The sequence below is a fragment of the Phoenix dactylifera genome, chromosome 14 (assembly GCF_051530095.1).
Source record: "Phoenix dactylifera cultivar Ajwa chromosome 14, Ajwa_hap1_PhDact_Kaust_v1.1, whole genome shotgun sequence".
Classification (NCBI taxonomy): domain Eukaryota; kingdom Viridiplantae; phylum Streptophyta; class Magnoliopsida; order Arecales; family Arecaceae; genus Phoenix; species Phoenix dactylifera.
Genome location: NC_143203.1, coordinates 28,030,616 through 28,049,181, shown reverse-complemented (window position 1 = coordinate 28,049,181; position 18,566 = coordinate 28,030,616). Strand labels below are relative to the sequence as shown.

General features: G+C 37.0%; 2 protein-coding genes across 6 annotated transcripts; both read left to right on the top strand.

Annotated features, from left to right (window-relative positions):
- The first annotated feature begins 3,342 nt into the window (after nt 1–3,342).
- On the top strand, nt 3,343–7,884 carry LOC103715504 (uncharacterized). Its single transcript, XM_008803156.5, has 2 exons — nt 3,343–4,634; nt 7,205–7,884. Exons 1-2 carry the CDS (start codon nt 4,189–4,191, stop codon nt 7,425–7,427), a joined length of 669 nt encoding a protein of 222 aa, XP_008801378.1. The 5' UTR covers nt 3,343–4,188; the 3' UTR covers nt 7,428–7,884.
- Nucleotides 7,885–10,282: 2,398 nt separating this feature from the next.
- On the top strand, nt 10,283–18,436 carry LOC103715503 (mitochondrial import inner membrane translocase subunit TIM10-like). Of its 5 annotated transcripts, none has more exons than XM_008803152.4 (6): nt 10,283–10,421; nt 11,018–11,074; nt 11,771–11,823; nt 15,851–15,889; nt 16,426–16,495; nt 17,956–18,436. In XM_008803152.4, exons 2-6 carry the CDS (start codon nt 11,033–11,035, stop codon nt 18,004–18,006), a joined length of 255 nt encoding a protein of 84 aa, XP_008801374.1. In that variant the 5' UTR covers nt 10,283–10,421; nt 11,018–11,032; the 3' UTR covers nt 18,007–18,436. The 5 variants fall into 5 exon arrangements, with proteins under 5 accessions (XP_008801374.1, XP_088566963.1, XP_088566962.1 ...); XM_088710836.1 differs by having other exon boundaries at nt 10,416–10,486; XM_039132214.2 differs by lacking the exon at nt 10,283–10,421 and adding an exon at nt 10,474–10,611.
- Nucleotides 18,437–18,566: the final 130 nt, after the last annotated feature.

The following is an 18,566-nucleotide window of genomic DNA, read 5'->3' as shown; positions in this document are numbered from 1 at the left end:
TGGTGATGCTCATTATATATCAGAAGTCGTGGTTTTTGGCCGTCATATTTAATTTGTATGCTGAAACTTAAATATTAATGATTTAAAAAAAATGGTAATAATGGAAGTAGGAATCATTTGAGAACCTAGAACTTTCTAAGTTAAATTGCATTACAAAAAACTAAAGCTTTTTGCCTTGTCTTACTGATTTGTTCCTTCTACCAGTTAATTCATAGCCTAGCCTACTAAAATTTCCAAGGCATAATTTATATTTGAGCCTTTTAAGCTTGGAATTCAGAACTATAGTGGCATAATGATCTATTTAACATTTCTTTATAAGATAGATATGTTGAAGTTTTCATTTTCTGGCAAGCTCCTCGCTTGTGCCTGAGTCGGTAGTCGATACTTGCTTTTTATGCAGCTGCATGTTTGCTCAACGTACTCTGTACTTGTGAGGTGTTAAAGCCGTTATGAATATATTGCACCATTGGGGAATAGTTATGTTTTTCAATAATATGGAACATGCTTAGGAGACATCTAGTGGCATTAATGAGCTCAACATTTAAAAAATAAAAGGTTGCTTGAAATGAAAATATAGTGACTGAATTTTATATGATTATGGTGCAGATGAGAACCAATTTAAACTTTAATCAGTTTGCTTTTGAATTTACAAGTTGCTCTGAATGTTATATGTGCCACATATCTTGTCTGCGCAAACTCTCATGTATGTTAGCCTTACGAAGACTTCAAGTTAAACAAAGCCCTTGTAATGTTAAGGTGGTTTTTGCTGTAAACATCTTGTTTCTTCCCTAGCCACGAGCTCTCTGTCAGAGCTCAGAGATCAATTGCATCCCACTGCCTTTATATTTGGCCGTTCCTTCCCTTTTTTTTGCCCTTTTCGGGTCTATCTTTCTCCTCCAGTCAGGAACTGTCTTTTCTCCGTCCTTTATTAGGTTTGATCCATTGTTGGGACGATAACAATTGCCTCCATATTTCTTTTCATCTCGACTATGGAAGGGAATGAGAAGGCGCGGTTAACATGTGACATGGTTCTATAATTTGAATTCAGAATCTTATCGAATTCCATCAAGTAGAATTTTGCATGGACTTGAACCTAGCATTCCTATAGTTGGAAAAGATTGTGTTATCTTTTCTTCTCGTTTGAAGGAAAGGCTAGAGGGGCAATTGTTCGTGGAGAATCCTTGAAGAACCCGTTATATGCACATGAGAAGTCCATTGACCTGGCAATCCCTTAATCAGCGAATCTCCTACAAGTGTTGATTTCCATAATCAACCTCTTAAATGTATTAATTGGCAATCCCATAAAGTGAATCCTAATTCAATCATGAAGCAACATGCGCAAACCCGCTCATTTTGCTCGCTTCCCCTCCTCTTTCTTCTTTTTCTATATTTGTACATATTGGTTTGGTTTGTGGTTGACCATTGAGCCAGTGGGCCTGATTTACATCATAATTTATCGACTGTGAAAGCCTCTTAAACATTCCTTATTTTTTCTTATTTATTTTGATATAGACGTAATACTCCTCGTCGATGAAGTTGAATGTTTAGGTTTATAACTGGTTGTGGCTGGGCTACATAAATTTGAAAACATGGAAATTTTTACTTTTACGGTAAATGAAATTGCATGCGGAAGACTGCATGGCACCGATTGTCATCAAGCACGCTATTTAATCCATGTGCCCTTCTTCTCATATTCTAATTTGATTGGATGTTGTTGCTTGTATGGTCCAATGTCTTCCTGTAATGGCGGCCCTGGAGCAAGATCCAGAAGAAAGTTTGATCAACTTGTCAGATGTGCCTGCTTTCTTTTCCTATCTTTCTTATCGGGCTCGTGTCGCCCTTGTTGATTGCCTGCACCAACTGGACCATGAGGATTTTTACCTTATTTTATTTTGCTTTACGGAGACTTCTAAGAAGATTGCTCATTAGCTAATAGGGATATATCCCATCCTTGAATGAGACTGCACTTATTTGGGGAACCTACTTTACCACGCAATGCTCCAAGCCAAAAAAAACCCGCTCTCCAACATAGGACTGATGTAGGATTTCTGAGCCCCCCTTATAGAAAATCAAACACCAAGGATTCCCATACCCAATTAGAAAGAGCATTACTGTGAGATAACCCAAGCCCTTGTTTCTTGGTGATTTGGTTGCGTACATTCTTCTTTTTGCTACGATCAATGCTACAATACTGGTACAACAATAACACTTGAATATATATATATATATATATATATATATATATATATATATATATATATATATAATTTATTCTGATTTTGTTAGTTGCATTCATACCCACCATATGTAAGATACTATTGTAAAAAAAGAAAAAAATATACCTGTAACAAATGTAGGTTGCAAACATATTTGTGAGATAACCCAAGCGCTGGTTTCTTGATAATTAGGTTGCGATCATTCTTATATTTGCTTCGATCAAAGCTATATTGTTGGTACAATAACAACACTTAAAAAGAAAATATATCTACTCTGATTTTGTTGGCTGCATCTATACTCGTCGTATGTGAAGTATCGTTGTACAAGGAAAAAAAAAAACTGCAACAAATGTAGCTGGTGTTCATTTCTAAAACAAAAATATGTGGCTTGTGTGATGCTCGTAGTTGCTTTCTTTGCTTATATACATAATTTTAATTCTTACGATAGTTTTTCTTTTCCACGCTTGTGAGTTTTAGAGTAATCTCCTCGTCATCATGCAAGCTAAATCAATTGTTCTTTTTCGATGTATGACTCCTTTAGTCCTTTGCTCACAATACAAGATTGTCCTTGTTTGCTACCACTTCCAGCTGCTTCGCCTTCCACCGAGTGCATGAATCTTCGTTGAGGAAGTTATTTACACCTCCGTGGATATTGTTACTAGAAAAAGGAAACTGGATCGGGACTCCAAATGCACATTGGCGATATTCTTGGGTGTGATCGTGATTCCTTCCGGCCTTCATGAGAATGGATCAGTTCCGAGATCCGAATCTTGAAGAAGCCCACATGCTCCCCGATGATCTCCACGTTCCACGTTTCAACCGTTGGCTCTAACAAAAGCTTTCAAAAAAGTGATTCTGATAAAATACCTTAAAAATTCATGAGTCACTTAATTTGGAAGAAAAATGGAAATGAAATGGTTATATGTATATATATATATATATATATGATTGCTGTAGATTTTCCGGTTCCCCTACTAACTTCATGAACAAATAAATTTTTATTATTCTAATTATATTTTTATTTAAATAAAAGTATTAATTTTAACCCTTCCGGTAGGACGATTAAGGCAGCCAAAGGAGAGATCCTCCCACTATAGAGCCCCAGCTTTTTTGCTTCCCTTCTTTTACTTTTATCCACTCCTTTTCTCCCAGCGTCCACCCATAGCGCCGGTACCGGCTATAGCTCTTTCGTTATCATGTCTCCCTTCGTCGAGTAAAATCCAAAAGAAAGGCTGTAGGCGTCTTCTCTTTTACGTTTCTTTTGCTCTGCAAAGCTCAAATCTTGTTGAAGGTGGAGAGAGGTCACCCGCCCCCTTTGCTGTTAAGATCTCGTTCCATTCTGTTTTCTATCTCCTTCCCTCTTCCGATAGGTTATGGATTGAGAAAAACTTGCAAAGATTCCATCTTTGTGTGGTTTGTTTTAATATTTTTTCGTGGTTGTGAATCGTAGGGTCGCAAGTGCTTGTTTCTTGAATAGGTTTGCCAATGCGTTAATTATGGTTCCATATATTTCTGCATTACAGCATCCCAAAAAGGTTTCCATTTGGGGATGAACCTGTACGCCCTAGAAGTGATTTTGCGTTTATTTGCCGCGTCTGAGAAGTTGGATTAGGCCTTTTTGAGAACCCCATTTTTGGTAGGTGTTTACTTCTTTGGTAGGGCTTCAAGCGTCGCCTAAAACTCGTGTTTTGTGGTCTGCCTGCTTATTCAACCCACCAAAGCTCAAATCTTGGAGTGGCTCCTTGGTTCATTTCATGAATTTATTTCGTTATGTGCTTCTTTTTTCCCGGATAATGGGGGAAAAATCTTATTTTGCATCTGCGTGCTTGTAAGACCTTACTTGGATTTCCATCCAAAGAGTTTGCTTCTAGTGTTTCGCGAAACTTTGGTTATTTGTTTTGGATTGAATTCTCGAAAGATCGCCTCTTATAGGGCTTTTCATGCCATACAATGAGTTTTGATTCTCTGAAAAATGGCAACAAAGGGAGAGAATTACAGTGAAGATATAGAAGGAGGGCCACGCCACCTCTTTTCAGATGACAGTGACGGTAGCCTCTGCTTTTCTGATGCAGAGGACCAGTCCTGGCATTCACCATATGGTTCGAATTGTGTTGGTTTGGTATATGACGAGTATCGATTCTCGGGTGCTTCTCATTTGGAGATAGATGGAGTTCAAGAGCCATGCAGAAAATCTAGCTCCTCAGAGTGTTCAGTCGTGGTTGATTTGGAGAGAGGGATTTCAGAAATTAAAGTAAATCAAGATAAGGTTGAGAGGGATTGCAGGATCTGTCATCTCAGTTTGGAGAGTGGTGCCCCGGAGTCGGGCATCCCAATTGTATTGGGCTGTTCTTGCAAGGATGATTTAGCTGCTGCTCACAAGCAATGCGCCGAGACATGGTTTAAAATCAAAGGAAACAAGTAAGTGAAACAACTTATATTTGCATTCTTTATTGTGAAATTATGAACTTTGGTTAGATTCTGCAGCATAGCTTGGGGGACGCAGGATTTGCTTTTCAATACTTCATATTCGATTTTCTGTCTTTCGTTGTATCTGTTGCTACAGTGCTTCATTTTTTTTCTGGATATTGCTTGCTTCTTTTATGCTCATTGAATGAGGATAGCCATTGAATCAAAAAAAAAAAGAAAAGAGGATAGCCTTAAACCATAATTTGATGTTTTCAGGGCTGCATAGATTTTGATGATCATTTATCTGCAATTTGCCAAAATCTCCATGGTAGAATGCAATAGGCTGAGTTATGTGATGACTCCTGGAAAGGTTTTGCAGGATATGCTGTTTGTTGCTTATTCTTGGAACTCGGGAATTAAATCAATGTCCACATGATAATAGAAACTTATATGAGAAGCATGTTCCTTCTTTACTGAAAAAAAGGAGAGAGAAAAGGAAAGTAGGCGGACTATATTAAAGTAGAAGCAGTGGAAAAGTTAAAGTGATAATGTAGGCATTAAGAATCATGGTTGTGATGAATCTGAGGTATTATAGTGATAACAAAAGAGATTAGGGATTTGGCGTTGGGAATAACAGTTTGCCATGTCTCTTTGTTTTCATCCTTCTTCCATTTCCTTTCTCTTTCACTCTCTAATCATCGGAAAAGCAGAGATTTTACATTTTGTTTTTCACGGATGATGCACTCAACCTAGATATGACTAAAAGATGTGGGGCCTGGAGCATCCAATGATCTTGGTAACTGCTTTGGCGATTTCAATTTATGTATTAATAGAACAACACAGTAAGGTGAAGTTGTATAAATTGATAGAATTACATTGACTGGCATAATAACTTATTGTTTTTTGGCAATCTTTCATATTTGCGTCTTCAGCTTTTACAAGGTGTTCTCTATCACATTGTTCCTTGAGAGTTGGCAAACTAGGCTATATGGTGCAGTATTTGCACTCCTCTTGTAGGGAGGCGATTCCATGTTCTAACATGGGGGGTGTGAATGTGTGACCTTGAGTGTTAGCATGCTAAGTCTTCCATCATTTCTATGACATGATTGCTGATGTCCCCATCGTCATTCTAGAAACGCAAAAGGCGCCTTAGAGTTGTTTTTGCCTCGTGATGGGCCTTCAAAGAACAGTGTCAAAGATATCTCCTATAATCATGTTTTTCAATATTTTCGTTTATATTTTCAGAAATTGATTTTGATGAATGCTTGATATATTCAATTTATGATGATAAATGTCCAAGGACAACCTCGTCTTCCTAGATGTGCAGACAACATAATTTACATTTAATTGCTGTCATTTTGGGGCCTGCTTCCCTGCTGTGGTTTGTGCGAGTGACTTTTAGAGGAGATTTATGTCCTTGTATTTGTATAGGAGACTAAACTGACCAGCATAAAAATAACCTTAAAGGGACCAGGCAATTAAGTTGTCCCTTTATTCGGGACTGCTCTATGAATAATGAGCCACAACATGGATGATCAAGTCATCTTCAAGTAGGCGACATGATTTTTATGAGGACAGGTAGATCTCTGTAATGGATTACCTCGGTGTTTCTTTTCCTCCAATCTTCATTAAGTAAATGAAATTGCTAACTTTTAACTTATTGCTTTGCAAGATTTAAGAAGTTAGATTTCACTCCATGTCTACAGGTTAATTATTGCATTTTTATAAAGTGTCTCATCCAACAAGCCATCTTATTGATGTTGTCACTGAAAAATGATACTGTGGCTTAACTGGTAACTTGCTGAATATCCTGAAGTAGAGGTTTCAGGAAGGCACCAGTTGCTTGTGTCATCCTGCTACCCGGCATTTTACTGTCTGATCACCCTGAGGCTCACCTCTTTTTATGTCTGTAGAGTTGTTACGGAAGTTGAAAAATATGTAAGTGGTCGAGTTTCTTCAATTCTGGCTGTAACAAATTTTATGCAATTGAGACAATCATGTTCCATAATTTGGATTACAGAGATGCACTGCTTGCTGCGTATTATGCTCTCCCTATTCTTCATTTATTTTGATTTTTATTTTCTCTTTTATTTTTCTTGATGTCTATCTTTGGTCAGTTATCTCACTACAATCCTCTCCTGCTTGTGTTGTAACATTTTTGTTCAGCTTCTGCTGAATTAGTAATTACCTTGCAACACAATGCCTGACAGTTTTTACTGGGAAATGTAAATTTAGAGAAGAGACAATGTCTCATAGAGTTGGAGTTCAGCATGACATATTTTGCTAGTGGTTCTATTCAAGGTCAAAATGGTGTCTCCTAGAATCATCTTATCTTCCCCCTCTATCACATCATTGCATGAAAACATGATACAAAATTATGGAAAAACCAAATTGACAAATTATGTTATATATATTTCTCGCCTGTATTAACTTGGGCCCTTCCCAATATGTGATGCCTAACAATTATTATGTTTTGATGTGCTCATCAACTGTGCGGTCCCCTTATGCATTGTCTTAAAATATTTATGTTTATTAGCATCCAAAATTTTTGAGCCTCACTTGTTCTGGACATATTATTTCAGAACCTGTGAGATTTGTGGCTCAACTGCACGGAATGTGGTTGGTACCGGCGAAACTGAGTTTATCGAGCAGTGGAATGAAGAAAGCAATGCTGCTGCACCACCTGCATCACCATCGGAAACCCAAAGCTTTTGGCAGGGGCGTCGGTTCCTCAACTTCTTGCTTGCATGCATGGTTTTTGCCTTTGTTATCTCCTGGCTTTTTCATTTTAATGCTCCTGGCTGAGTCCACTACCAGTTGCAAGGGTTCCCCAGTTTATCATAAGAAAGTTGTCTCTATGGCTAACAGGAACCCATTGGCAGTTTCATTACAAAAAAATCCGGGGAAGATTTGGTGACAGAACCATGATGCCTCCGAATAGTAGGAAAATGTCTGTTGAGCTCGTTGCGAGGGCAGGTAAAATAACCAGACGCCTCGTATTGGGTGTCAAAAATCCCCCTGCAAGTTCTTTGAGTAGAGAAAAAGATCAGGCCAACAAACCATGATGCTGCCTATCAGGAGTCAGATTGCTGATATGTTTTCCTTTCTTGCCCCCCCCCCCCCCCCTTTTTTCCTTGATAGCCCTTTTATGAGCTTTATTCTAGGTGTTTGATGAGTATGACCATGCTTTAATTTTCAGTTATGCCATTATTTCATCAAAAAAAAGAAGTTAATGCCATTATTAACTCGCAATCCTTTTTCTTAGCTATACTTGCTTGCAATCCGAACTTATATGTCCTCTCAGCTGCCCACATTCCAAGCGTTAGAAAATTAGAAGTTGCAAATGTATCCATTTACAAGTCAGCTTACGTATTTGCATTAATTGTTGGAGCTTATTCTGACCTTGCGCCCGAGTTGCACCTACCGGTAATACCTATTCTTCGTGGATGCGCACTAATTTTGCTGGTAAACTAGATGGGATCATGCTCGGATGGCCGAGTGAGGGTAGGCTCTGCTCCCTTTCTCAAAAGAAAAACCTATTCTTCTGCAGCTAAGAAATATTAAAGAACCACCGTTTTACGTACACACATATGCATGAACTAAAATACAACTGGGGGTCCTGAACCTTTTTAGTCCGAGAGAAATACCGTCGGAACAACCAGGCCCAAATAGGGGTGTTAATGGTAACAAAAATCCTATGGTGGCACACCATAGAATATAATATCAAATGGGGAGGCTTATTATTTTGCCACATTTTTTCTAACGTCCGTCTTAAAGAGGAAACCCCAATATTGAATCGAAATAGGATTCTTTCTACAGACTCCTTCAGCTATGTGACTCAAAAAAAAAAAAAATCCAGATAATACGCAATACACAATATATTGTCAGAAGATACACACCTAGCAAATTAATTATTTGACATCCCAATACACATCTTTAGATAAATTGATACATAGTTTTAATAATCTGGTGTTTACTAGTGCACACTATATGGCCAGATGATATACACCCAGTAAAATAATCATTCAGTGTCTTAGTGCATACTTCTGGATAAATCGATACACAATTTATAGAACATAGCGTTCACCAACACACATTACATGGTTAATTGATACATACCTAGTAAAATAATTATCTAGCATTCTAATATGCACATTTAGATAAATCGATATATAATTTTTAAAAGATGGTGTTTATAATACACAATACATTGTTAGATGATACACATTTGTTGGCTTTTCGATACATACTATAAGCTTCTTTACTGCATACCTAGTAGCAACCCAATATGCCTCTCTAAATAAATTAATACGCAGTTGTCAAAAGATGATGTTCACTAATACATAGTGCATGATTAGATGATACATGCCTCATCCAATGTTTCAATACACAGCTTCAAGTAAATCGATGCACAGTTTTCAAAATATAGTATTCACGAGTACATATTATATAGCTAGATGATACACACTTAGCAAAATAGTCATTCAGCATTCCAATACACATCTCTAAGTAAATCAATACCTAGTTTTTAGAACATAGTGTTAACCAGTACACAATATGTTGCCAAATGATATACACTTATTGGCTTTCTGATATATATTATGAGCTTTTTTGATCCTACAAAAAATAGAGGACTTTGGAGGAGAAAGAGACTAGGGAAGGAGAAAGAAGATCTCACGGAGGAGAGAGACGACTTGATAAGAAAAAGGACGAATAGAGAGGCCTAACAAGGAAGAAGAGAGAATGCGGACGAATGACCTTTCTTTAGCATGCATTTTTTTTTCTTTTTTTCTTTATTTTTTAAAGCCATATGACCTGTAGACTTCATTAGTAATAGGAGTCATGTTCCGATTTAACTTTTAGGTTTTCTCTTTAAGATAAGCGCTAGAAAAAAAGACATGGCAAAATATCCCGTACGATATTTTCTAGTGCACACACCAAAGGATTTTTTTCTTTCATATTAATGGAGGCCAACAATGTGCAAACCTAATTTGAAAGTGACTCTGAATACAGGATTTGCATATAAAAAAAACAAAAACAAGACAATAAGCTACTGCATTGGGCTTGGATTTCAAAAAGAGTCCCGAAAGTCTTATTGGATTGGGTGAAATGCAATCTGATTCTGTTGTTGGATTGGGTAATATATCCATATCATACTCCATCAAATTCTTATCCATGTTTTATATGTTTATGGTTAGAAGTTGTTAATAACATTTTTTTTTCATAATATATAAGTTGGATTTAATATTTTGAGCTTAATTATGGTAGGAATATTTTTATTTAGGTAAGTTGCATGGATACTTAGGTAACAAAAACACCAACTTAATAAATACCCATTTTCGTATTTTAGCATTTTGGATGCAAAATAACGTATCAAATTCCTGATTTCTACCCTAAATCCGACTCAACACTCGATTTTTTTTTTGGTTACGATAGTGCATGCGATATTGGATGTAGATATAGACTCTTAATTGGATATGGATTTTCGTTCGGATCTAATATATATTTTAGGTTTGGGCGTGGATGAACTAAATCCGACCCGAATCCGCTGACACCCCAAACCCGCTGTAAGTTGCACTACTGCACTCTCCTTGCCAAGGCCCGAAACGATCCGCCCACAAGTCTCGAGCCCACTGCATTTAAGTCCACGATCTCATCCGACTAATCCCCACTCCTTACCTAAAACCCTATACTAGAGAGAGATAGAGAGAGGGGGCCCGAAGGTTTTGTACGTCCTCGAATCCTCGCGGTTGATCTCTCTCCATCTTTCATTCCGTCGGGACTGCGCCCGCTCTCCTGGTATGTCGTCAATCTTGGCTTCATTTTTTTAGAGCTTGCAGGAATTTGTTTTAATGTTCACTTGGGTATGAACCCTTGAATTTTATCTATATACGAGGGTTTTCCGGCCGATTTCAGTTTTTTTTCTTTCAAGAAGATGATTAATCTTCCGCACTAACGAACGATATCCTCTCTTCTTGGATCATCAGCGGTAGATGCTTGTCTGAGAAAATTTTGTTTCGTTTAGTTTGGTTTGGCGATTGTTCTCTCCTTCTGGATCTTTTTGGATTTCGAAAAACAATGAGGTTTTGTGGATCTGATTCGGGCAATCTCCGCGTTTTCGGACTTTTAATGCAGCAATAGCCTTCTTGCTTTTCTTTTTTTGTTCTGTTAACGCCTTTTTTGCTTTTCTTTGTTTCTTCTGAATTTTAATGTTGTGATATCTTCTTGATGAGGTTCTTGATCTTTTCTTGGTTCTCTTGGAATTTTTATGTGGTAGTACTTCTGTTTGAGACCCTTTTCTTGATCGCGCAGTTAATGCTTCTTTCCTGATGTACCCATATTTTCTTGGAATTTTACGCGGTGATTCCTTTTTTTCGGTTTTCTTGATTGTTCAGGTGGAGGATATAACGATGGCTGCTAAAAATGGCTCAACGACTATTGAGAAAGAGCAGGTATTCCGGCATTCTTGACAGACTCATAATCTTTTTTATTAGGCATTTTCAAGAAAACAAAGAAATGATTGAAAGAGCAAAAAATAAAAAATTCCCATTTGTAGTTGGATGTGCACCATTGTTTGCTCGACTTAATTTCTTGTCACCTGTATCCTGCCTCTAAAGTGTTTGCCGAGGTCTCTACAAGAGGCTGCATGCATGATAATGCATAGGCATCAATTATCCTGTCTTATCAATTTGTGGGTGGATGTGTAGATCCTGCTCAACCGTTGTTTTCTATCCAAAGTCAAAGTCCCTTCCTTGGTTCAGCGATGTGCTTATTATATATTCCTGTGGAAAAGTTCTAAAACTGTTTTTTTAATCAAGTCTGAATGTGGTCATCTTTGTGATGCTGTGAAAATTATTTTCTGGTGTGTGCTATGTGAGGCAGAAATTTCGAAAAATGACTCAATTAGTTGTTTTAACTTTCTTGTCAACAAGGTTGCATGTTTCTGCAGAGACTACTTGTTATGCTCCTGTAAGATTTTGTGCATTGCTAAATTTGATTTTAATGGATTAAAATGGCTGCTTAATTGGAAGCATGTTCTGTTCATCATCTTTTCAGTGATAGGTGACTGATATTGACAATTTTATTCGTGATTCTTAAGTATAAGTTGTTATTCCTTTTCTCTAGCTCATCATATTGACCTTTTGCAGATATTTGGAATGGCAGAGCAAGAGATGGAGTACAGGGTAGATCTTTTTAACAGGTAATACGATCTTAAATTTTGAATTTTGCAGATGCTGCATGCCATCCTCTTCCTGTATATATATCATCGTAAATTATGCTTTATTAGCCTTTTTATTTTGTCATCTCATTCCTTAAATTTTGTTCCAGAGTTACCAGTTTCTTAAGCTTCACCCTCCTGTTTTCTCTGCTTATTCCCCCTCCCCTATGTGTACGTGGCATGAATTGCATAACAAGACGTATGTAGGAAGTGTTGATAGAAGAAGATGTATAAATTCATTTATTATAGGTTAATATGGTACGACTTCCACTTCTTTAACAGGATAAGTCTGGTAATAAGTTTTAATTGCCAAGACCTTCCCAAAGGTGAGATGCGCTAACACCATGCCTGACAAAATAGTGAAACACAATCAAGGCCATGCCAGAAAAAAAAAAGTAACTTCAGTGAGTGTTGGTTACTTGGGATAGTGAATCTTCGCCTTTCTCTCTAATTGATATATTTATTGCCTTTTGATTTTTAAAACAATATGCTGCGAATATTGAGATATATTAACAACAGTATTGGTATCAATGGGCATTCTGGGCTTACTCTATAACAAAAAATAACTAGAAAATTCCTGGAAGTCAGGACATAATAATAACAATAGTGAAAGTGAGTTTTGAAAGCATTAGTTTCTGTCTTCTGTTGATAGTAAAATGAACATTGCTTGTTAGATTGTCTTGATTTGTTTTATGTTTTGTTGTATCTGATCAATAGTTAGGCTGTTCATGACTTTTTATTGCTCATCATCTGTTTTTGCAACCTTTGGGACACTTGGTTTGCCCTTAAGATAGACTATGAACTTTTATGTAACCCTTGCTTAAATCTTTTGGTTTCTCAAATTTATATTGTGATTAAAGGGTAAATTAGCATTTTTGTGTTTTCTAAATTTCTTTAATAGGACATAATTTTTATCACTAACTGCAAGTTCTAATTAGGCATTCCAATCTGACTGCTCCAATCTAAGCAGGATAGAGTAGGATGTTCAAGAAGGTATAGAAAACATGGCTACTCAAGAGATATATAGATTCATGAAAGCTTGAATTGTTTTGGCAGTTTATTGATCATTCATTAGTAATTCTTTCCAAAAGATTCGATTGGTTTAAACTTGTCCCAAAATGGTAGTGTTGCAAGTGGATTCTTTGTGTAAAGGATTATCAACTGTTTGAGGGGTAACATTGAAGTAGAGCATGTTATCCTAAATCCTTTTCTTCTACTGGACCTCCTTTAGCCTGTGGCTCAAGGAAGGTGGGTGAATGTTTGGAGTGGCCAGTCTAATTAGACTCTTTGCAGAAGGTATAGGGTCATCATAAGCTAGATAGATGCTTCACCATCTAAACTTGAGGTGAAAAGATAAATGAAAGGATGATAGTTAGGAGCTCATGATTGTTATAAAAATGAACACATTGTTGTATATTGAGGAGGAATCAAGATAAATAAATGACAGAGATTAGCAAAGATTAGAGTTGGCCTAAATTTTGTCAATATGTGGAAAAATTGTACATATTGTAAGTTTAAGATATGAACTTTAATTTGCAAGGAGGTCAATTTGTGAATACTTAAATTGATAGTTGTTAAGGAAGCCCCTGCTCGGTTGTTTGAACAAGCGTCCATCAATTTGTGAAAATACGAACTATTCATGTTATGATCAAGTACTTCTATCAGTGTCCAGAAATCAGGTAGGAGTAAGGAGCAACAGCCATTTCAACTGGTGTCTCTAGTTAGCAAATAGCACCATAGGTCAGGGGATGGACCTCAAAGCATGAGAACATGGTAGAGTCCTAACAGAATTTCTTTATATTTATTCTTTACCTTTTTTGGTTGGGGAGCCTGACATGGGGAGGGTGGGCCTACAGATCCAACTTCCATGATTTATTTGATGTGATCCTTAACATATAGGGTTTTTATATCAGTGTTGCTACCTTAGCATCTTAACTTGTTATTTAAAAGAGTTACGTACAAAGTGCAATTTCAAATAGAAGGTGCATGAAAGTAGTTGAATTGTTTCGCTAACAATAGTTCATGGATTAATGAGGAGTGGGTCATCTATGAGTAGTCATCAAATAAAATGCTTGCTCTTTTATCCTTTCACTTTTTCCCCAAAAAAGTTACCATGTTGGAAACTGGGCGTTGGAGAATGCAAGAAACAAAAGCAGCAAGCAGTGATGTCTACCCATAATTTGGAAGACATGAAGGTCTTCTGGAAATACATGGCAGGTTACTATATTTACCATGCATTCCCAAGTTTTAGAGGAGCCACATTATAAAAGATATAGTGAGCACATTGCCTGAGATATGGAGGTTTTTTCTATTGGGACATATGAATATATTTTTCATGGTAACTACCAAGGTCCGCCATACCGGTCCGGATCGGCGTACCGGTGGCCGGCCGGACCGGTACGGTACCGGTCCGGACCGGTACCGTACCGGTCCGGACCACTTTCTTTCCCATCAAAAAAAAAAAAAACCACAGCGAGGCGCAGTGGTTCCCCCCCCCCCAAAAAAAAACACCGTACCGGTGCGAACCGGCCGGTTCGCACCGGTACGAGGCCGGTACCAAGCGGTACCGGCCGGTACCGGCCGGTACGGTCTCCGTACCGGCCGGTTCACAGAAGAAAACCGGAAATACCGGTTTTCATCTGTGTCCGGTACCGGTCAGGGACCGGACCGGTACGTACCGGCCCGTACGGGCCGGTACGGACCGGTACGGCATTCCTTGGTAACTACTGTTAAAATGCCATCTGCTTAATCAAAAAGGATGCCTCATGTACAGCCCACATTAAATCAATGATTCAAATCCCATGGGATGGAGCTGTCCCAATTTTTCTATAGAACGGGATGTCGGTGTTGCTACCTTAGCATCTTAACTTGTTATTTAAAAGAGTTACTAACAAAGTGAAATTTCAAATAGAAGGTGCATTAAAGTACTTGAATTGTGTCGCTAACAATAGTTCATGGATTAATGAGTGGGTCATCTATGAGTAGTCATCAAATAAAATGCTTGCTCTTTGATCCTTTCACTTTTTCCAAAAAAAAGGTTACCATGTTGGAAACTGGGCATTGGAGAATGCAAGAAACAAAAGCAGCAAGCAGTGGTGTCTACCCATAATTTGGAAGATATGAAGGTCTTCTGGAAATACATGGTGGGTTGCTATATTTACCATGCATTTCCAAGTTTTAGAGGAGCCACGTTATAAAAGGTATACTGAGCACATTGCCGAGATATGAAGGTTTTTTCTGTTGGGACATTTGAAAATATTTTTCATGGTAACTACTGTTAAAATGCCAACTGCTTAATCAAAAACGATGCCTCATGTGCTGTATACCCACCTTAGATCAATGATTCAAATCCCATGGGATGGAGTTGTCCCGAATTTTCTATAGAACGGGATGCGTTGCAGTCCTCTCCTGCCCTCACATTTGGGATAGGTGATGTTCTGGGATGCACGGAAAGTGTTTCTGGGACAACAACGGGATAGTCCCATCCCAACACTTGGGATGTTGCCACATCCCAACGTCCCGTGAGACATCCCACACGGACTTAAATCTTTGCCTGCAATAACATGTCAGAAATTATTTCTTTAATTATGTTTTTAGTCCTTTTTCATGCTAAACATCTTAAAGTTATATTTTTAGCTTACTTTTCCGGAAATTAATTTTTAAAGTTTGAATATATTGGATTGATTACTTTGCTGTCTGGTATTTCTTACATCGAACACAATTAACTGTGTATTGAGAGTCCTTTTTTTTAAAATGTAGCTCATACCCACAACACAATATGATATTTGATGTTACATTGTTCCTTTTCCTTCAGAAAATCATGTATGAAATTATAGTCTTAATGCATACTTTTTTGAACTCATTCTAAAATATTTATTCATTTTCCATACTAGTGAGCTTAAAATGATATGGAGGTGGTCTTTGTGTTGCTTACAAGGATACAAAAGAAACCACCAGAATATTTTTTTTAGTTTTTGACAATTTTTTTCTTTTCTAACGTTTGGTACAGGCTTACCAAGATATGTTTTGACAAATGTATCGATAAAAGGTATGTTGGAATTTGATGAACTCTTCTCTAACCTCCTGATTCTCTTTTAAGATCCAGAATCACAATTCTCCATTCATTTTTTAAATACATATCTATATTCCTTTGAATTGACTTTGGATGTATACCAATTGATCAATCTATTAATGTGAGTTGACGTGGTAGGTTTATGTGCCCTTGAATATTACTTTTAATACATATCAATGAATCAGCATGTCTCTATGAATTAACAACGCAGATTGATGCTCCCCCACCCCCCCAATATATATATATATATATATATATATATATATATATATATATATATATATATATATATATATATATATATATATATATATATATATATATATATATATATAGAAGGTTGATGTGTTGGTAATCCAACAACACACTGGTAACATACGGTTAATCTTGTGTGCACTCTGCAAGTGTAGCCTTTTATTCATTTATGGGATGAATATCTTGAAAATGTCTTGGTTGTTTTTAACATATTCAAGAATATTCAACCTCAAATACCCTCCATGTCTTATGTCCAGGTATAAGGAATCTGAGCTCAATATGGGTGAGAATAGTTGCATTGACCGTTGTGTTTCAAAATATTGGCAAGTAAGTTGTATTATTTGTGTGAAATTGCTTTAACTTGTTTTTTACATGGGGCATAATTGTATTTATGGATTGCTTATCTTTTGCTTTTTTTTAAGAACAACAATTGTAGTGACAGAGTAGAATCGAATGAGAATAGTTTGACAATCATATGTTTCAAATCTTCGACTAAGACCCATTAGAGTGCTCAGAACTTTTGTCCAATTGTCAAATTCCTGGCTTAGTTATATTCCATTTTCACATTTCCCCATCTACTTTGGATTGTGTTGTAATTATTTTTGGTTGTCTATCACATTAAAATACATCGACATGAGCAGTGACATTAATTTATGTTTTGTTTTAACATGGTGAACAAAGTTGTCCTTTCTTAGAGCTATAAGTTTGATTATGATTTGTCTATATCTTGGCAATCTTGTTGAATCTTGAACAATTCAATTCCTTCAATTTTTTGCATGTATCGAACATTATTGCATTGCATTGTGTTTTACCATGGTATACACATAGTTGTCCATTCGCTTGGTTTGATTATGTTTTCCTGACCACTTGACAATCTTGTTGAATTGAACAATTTAAATCCTCAAATTTTCTGTATGGAACATAATTGCAATATCTCAAACCTTTTTTAATCCCTTTTTACTAGAAGTTGATTGCCTGGTCAAATCAGATGCCTGATCAGTATGAACTGCTTCAAGAGTTTGCACAAGCGGTAAATTGAACATCAAGTTCAGTTCTCTTGACTCTTGTAGTGAAGAACCATTACTCTGAAACATATTATAAATTGTCTCTAATGTGGTCTTGCCTGAAGGCTCAAGTGACACATGGGAGCAGAGCAATGCCACTCTATCTATGCGAATTAATACATGTGTATATTAGTCATCCTTTGTCACATGTTTGGCTTATTGTCGTCAGCATGTGGGTTAGTATGGTTGTCAGATCAGGGATGGTTGCGGAAACTATTGCTATGATTACAAAAAGTTATCCCGCATAGGATCACCTTGATGCAGCAACTGTCGTTATGTTGAAAAGGCCTTTGCCATTCAGAGTTCAGCTAAAAATGGGTCAGTCAACAAATAAAATATCAGTTAAAATAAAATAAAATGAAGAGTTCAGGTTATGTTACTGATTCTTAAGAATGCACGCAACTGTATAATTCATGCATTGACACTTAGTCTTTCTGGCCTTTTTGATTTGTCATTTTGTTTTGTTTGGAAATCATCTTGCTATGAAATCTATATGACCGATGCTTATGTGTTAGATTCTGTAGTTGTGTAAACTGAACCATTTTATCATGCTTGTCTTCATTTTTGAAGAGCATATATATTATGAGATTCATGTTATTTTTTAACGATATTATTGGTTATACTTTTTTCCTTAAGTTCTTGTTTATCATTCGAAGATCATGGATGTAAAAGATGGACCTAATTTGGAAATCTCAGTTTTCAGCCGTCTTTTGACTATTTCAGGTGACAAATTTAATAGGGCAGTTGCTTGGTTCCAATCGACCACCAATGTGAAGTAATTGCTGCCTGTTGCAGTTGTTAGTGCATATTTATTACTGCTGGTTTAAGGCATGTGGTGCAAACAAAATATCCTATTGCCAGGATTAAAGGGGAAAATTTACCCGGAACATTACTGGCTGAGAAATAATCCCTGATGCTTGTTTGCCCTGCAAGGAGCCTCTCGTAATGGAATGGCATTTGAGAAAACAACCATCAGAATTCTGCTTGTCTTTCACTTTATATTGTCGGTACATGCATGCGGACGTTTATAACCAGATAGCGAGAAGCTGATGAATTGAGAATTCAGACATGTTTAAATGGGTGCAGGAGATGGTGTCAAGACCATGCTATCGTTATTTATTTATTTATTGATGTTCATGCCAATGGGTTATCCAATGTCTTCTGATTTTCTAAGAAAAGAAATGGCCGTCCATGTTGGATTCCACCGTTGGATGCAGCATTCATCAGTTTGATTCTGGACTGCCACTGTTTTGTTGCTCAGCCTGTAGATGTGTCGGTTATATCATTACAATGATCAAAAAAAGACCCACTTGCTATCTGCCAAATTATAAAGC

Bases quoted from the DNA above. Each gene is read 5' to 3' on its own strand.
- LOC103715504 (XM_008803156.5), top strand. From the start codon at position 4,189: ATGGCAACAAAGGGAGAGAATTACAGTGAAGATATAGAAGGAGGGCCA. The intron at 4,635-7,204 runs GTAAGTGAAACA...ATATTATTTCAG, and splicing joins TTTAAAATCAAAGGAAACAA to AACCTGTGAGATTTGTGGCT.
- LOC103715503 (XM_088710836.1), top strand. The intron at 11,075-11,770 runs GTATTCCGGCAT...GACCTTTTGCAG, and splicing joins CGACTATTGAGAAAGAGCAG to ATATTTGGAATGGCAGAGCA. The intron at 16,496-17,955 runs GTAAGTTGTATT...TGACTATTTCAG, and splicing joins GTGTTTCAAAATATTGGCAA to GTGACAAATTTAATAGGGCA.